This window comes from Otolemur garnettii, unplaced genomic scaffold, assembly GCF_000181295.1.
Source record: "Otolemur garnettii isolate 467f Iridium unplaced genomic scaffold, OtoGar3 scaffold00165, whole genome shotgun sequence".
NCBI classification, from domain to species: domain Eukaryota; kingdom Metazoa; phylum Chordata; class Mammalia; order Primates; family Galagidae; genus Otolemur; species Otolemur garnettii.
The window spans coordinates 3393058-3395929 of record NW_003852560.1 but is presented as its reverse complement, the minus strand read 5'-3'; the positions used below and the strand labels follow the sequence as shown (position 1 = coordinate 3395929).

The 2872-nt window shown below is 39.5% G+C and overlaps 1 protein-coding gene across 1 annotated transcript in view; it reads left to right on the top strand.

The window, feature by feature from the left end:
• RYR2 (ryanodine receptor 2) overlaps nt 1-2872 on the top strand; it is a gene marked incomplete at its 5' end in the record, with an annotated part of 583561 nt that overhangs the window by 556985 nt on the left and 23704 nt on the right. Inside the window, 2 exons of the mRNA XM_023519246.1 lie at nt 415-548; nt 1923-1983. Of these exons, the coding sequence (XP_023375014.1) occupies nt 415-548; nt 1923-1983 (195 nt within the window). The remainder of the gene's footprint in view (nt 1-414; nt 549-1922; nt 1984-2872) is intronic.

Genomic DNA, 2872 nt, shown 5'->3' with positions numbered 1-2872 from the left:
ACAGTTTCTCTGAAGAAGGGGATGGTAACAGTATGAAACTTACATGTTGGGACTATCACATGGAATGAAGCGTAATTCCCAGCATAATATGTGCATTTCGTGAAGGCCACTGTCCTTCCATTTCTTATGCTTCAGCTGATTGGCTCCCTTGTGTGCTGTGTGTATCGCCCTCTCTTGAATGAGAAATCTCGTCTTCAGATTGGTGTCATACTATAAAGAGCTATCAGTTTGTTTAGACCTTAAGTGGTGTGATCACCGACTATGACCCATAAAATAGATTCGCGTGTGATCTTTCAAATAGAGTAAATACTGGATACAGTAAGCATAAAAATAATTGAACGGTTATACACACATACATAGATGTTGTTACTTAAGGGTTGAAATCAACAAAATGCTTCTTCTCTTGACTCTCAGGTAATGGATAAATACGGAGAGTTCTATGGCCGAGACAGGATCAGTGAGTTACTTGGCATGGACAAAGCTGCCCTTGACTTCAGTGATGCCCGGGAAAAGAAGAAGCCAAAGAAAGACAGCTCCTTATCGGCTGTGTGAGTGTCCCTTCTGCCCTACCCTACAGCGCTAGGTGGAAAGCAGAAAAAATTAATGCATTTTTGAACTTGAACTCCCTTTCCTTCAATGTCAGAGGATTAGACAGAATAGATGAGGAAACAGAGAAAGTATAAAAAGTCTACTTTTTATGCTTCTGGTATTTGGTGCTATGATTGAACTTTTTCTTTCTTTTTTTTTTTTTTTTGAGACAGTGTCTTAAGCTGTCGCCTGCAATAGAGTGCTGTAGCATCACAGCTCACAGCAACCTCAAATCTTGGGCTTAAGTGATTCTCTTGCCTCAGCCTCCTAAGTAGCTGGGACTACAGGCTTCTGCCACAACTCCTGGCTATTTTTTTTGTTATAGTTGTCATTGTTGTTTGGCAGGCCCAGGCTAGATTCAAACCCGCCAGCTCCAGTATATGTGGCTGGCGCCTTAGTCTCTGAGCTACAGGCGCAGAGCCCAATTGAACTTTTTGAAGGTAGCTTTTTTGTTATCTATATAGGTGAAGAGAAGGGAAGGAATATTCATGTTACTGATCTGCCTTTCTATTCTTAAATACCCCTTAAGTCAAACACATGCCAGAGCACAATATATTACAGTGTCTTCTGATGCTCCCTGTGTGAAAAGAAGTTAATTTTCTTAAGTTTTGGAGAAGTGAACTGTGTGGCTCTGTTATCAAAAATGTTCAAAATTCATACCTTTTCATTATAGTTTTTGTATTTTTTTTAAATAGTAAAGACATAGGGGCAGCACCTGTGGCTCAAAGGAGTAGGGCGCCGGCCCCATATACTGGAGGTAGCAGGTTCAAACCCAGCCCTGGCCAAGCACTACAAAAAGAAAAAAAAAATAGTAAAGACATAGCATGCCCAAAATACTATACCTTCATGCTATCGCATGTAAAGTTTACTTCGAAATGAAGCGTTATTTATATAGGGCTTTCACAGCGTAATATGTTATACATGTACGTAGAAAAATGTAAAAGAGTTGGATTGACTCCACCCGAGGCTGACTGTCACACACACTCTCACACACATGTATAGGTCTAGTGTGAGTAGATGTACTTGGGTCTTTATACAAGTTTTGAGATGAAGCCCTCTCAGCAACACCAATAAGTCAAGCAAGTTGAAACCTGCACAGGTGAATCAAAAAGGACGCTGTCCACTGTCCTTTTGGGAAGTGAAATGATGCACAAAAGATTCATAGTGACATATAGATATGTGTGTGTGTGTGTGCACATATATATGCACACATACAGAAACATATATTATTTAACAAATTTGATCAGCTGAATTTCTGGAATAAAAGTAAAGCACCAATGTAAGTCTTTCCCTAATCCATGTATCTGCATGTTCTTCTTTTTTTGTCATTCCAGACTGAACTCTATTGATGTGAAGTATCAGATGTGGAAACTAGGAGTTGTTTTCACGGACAACGTAAGCCTTTTGTTTTTGTTTGTTTTTAATTTTTCTGTTATTTTTTATTAAGTCATTTGTACATAGATCATAAATACATTTATGAGATTATGAGATTCAATGTGTTGATTATTTGTACAGATTGGAGTGCTCACATCCTACTAATCAACACAGCCTTCACCTCATTTACCCAATCACAGCATTAAGACATTTGTGTTCTACACCTGATAGATCCAACTTGTATTGCAATATGCTCCATAGGTGTGGTCCCCTACTAACACCCTCTCTATCGACCCACCCCCCTCCCTTCCCCTCTCCCTGCCCTTCCCTCCTTCATTCTAGGCTATAGTTGTGTTTTATTTTTCATATGCATGTGTGAGTGATTGTAAATTGGTTCCTTTTGCATTAACACAAAAGAAAGTGCACTCTAAGTGGATGGGCGTGTGGGAGTTCTGCAGATGGAATGATGGCTGAGAAAGTTACTTAAATGCAAACTCAACTCATCTCAGACCCCATCCGAGAGACCCAGGGAAAGACTAACCAGCCCATCTCTCCTTCCATTTCTTTCAATAGCTGAAAGATTACGAATATATCTTTACACAAGAATTTGAGATGCGAATTCATATGTATTTTCATTCAAGTTTCAACTGGGCAATGGCATCCCTTCATCGTTTCATAGATGTTCCAAAGAATCTCCCAAATAAACATTTTTTAACATTACCGGGGCTAAATTTAAGTTTCCCTCAATTTAAATACATCAGATTATTGAGTTATTTTTCTTGATTGATTCTTCTTTTACCAAAGAGGCTTGGAAACTAAACATAGGGCTTAAACGTATATCCAAATATAATGGGAGAGGGTGGCACCTGTGGCTCAGTGAGTAGGGCGCCAGCCCCATATACCGAGGGTG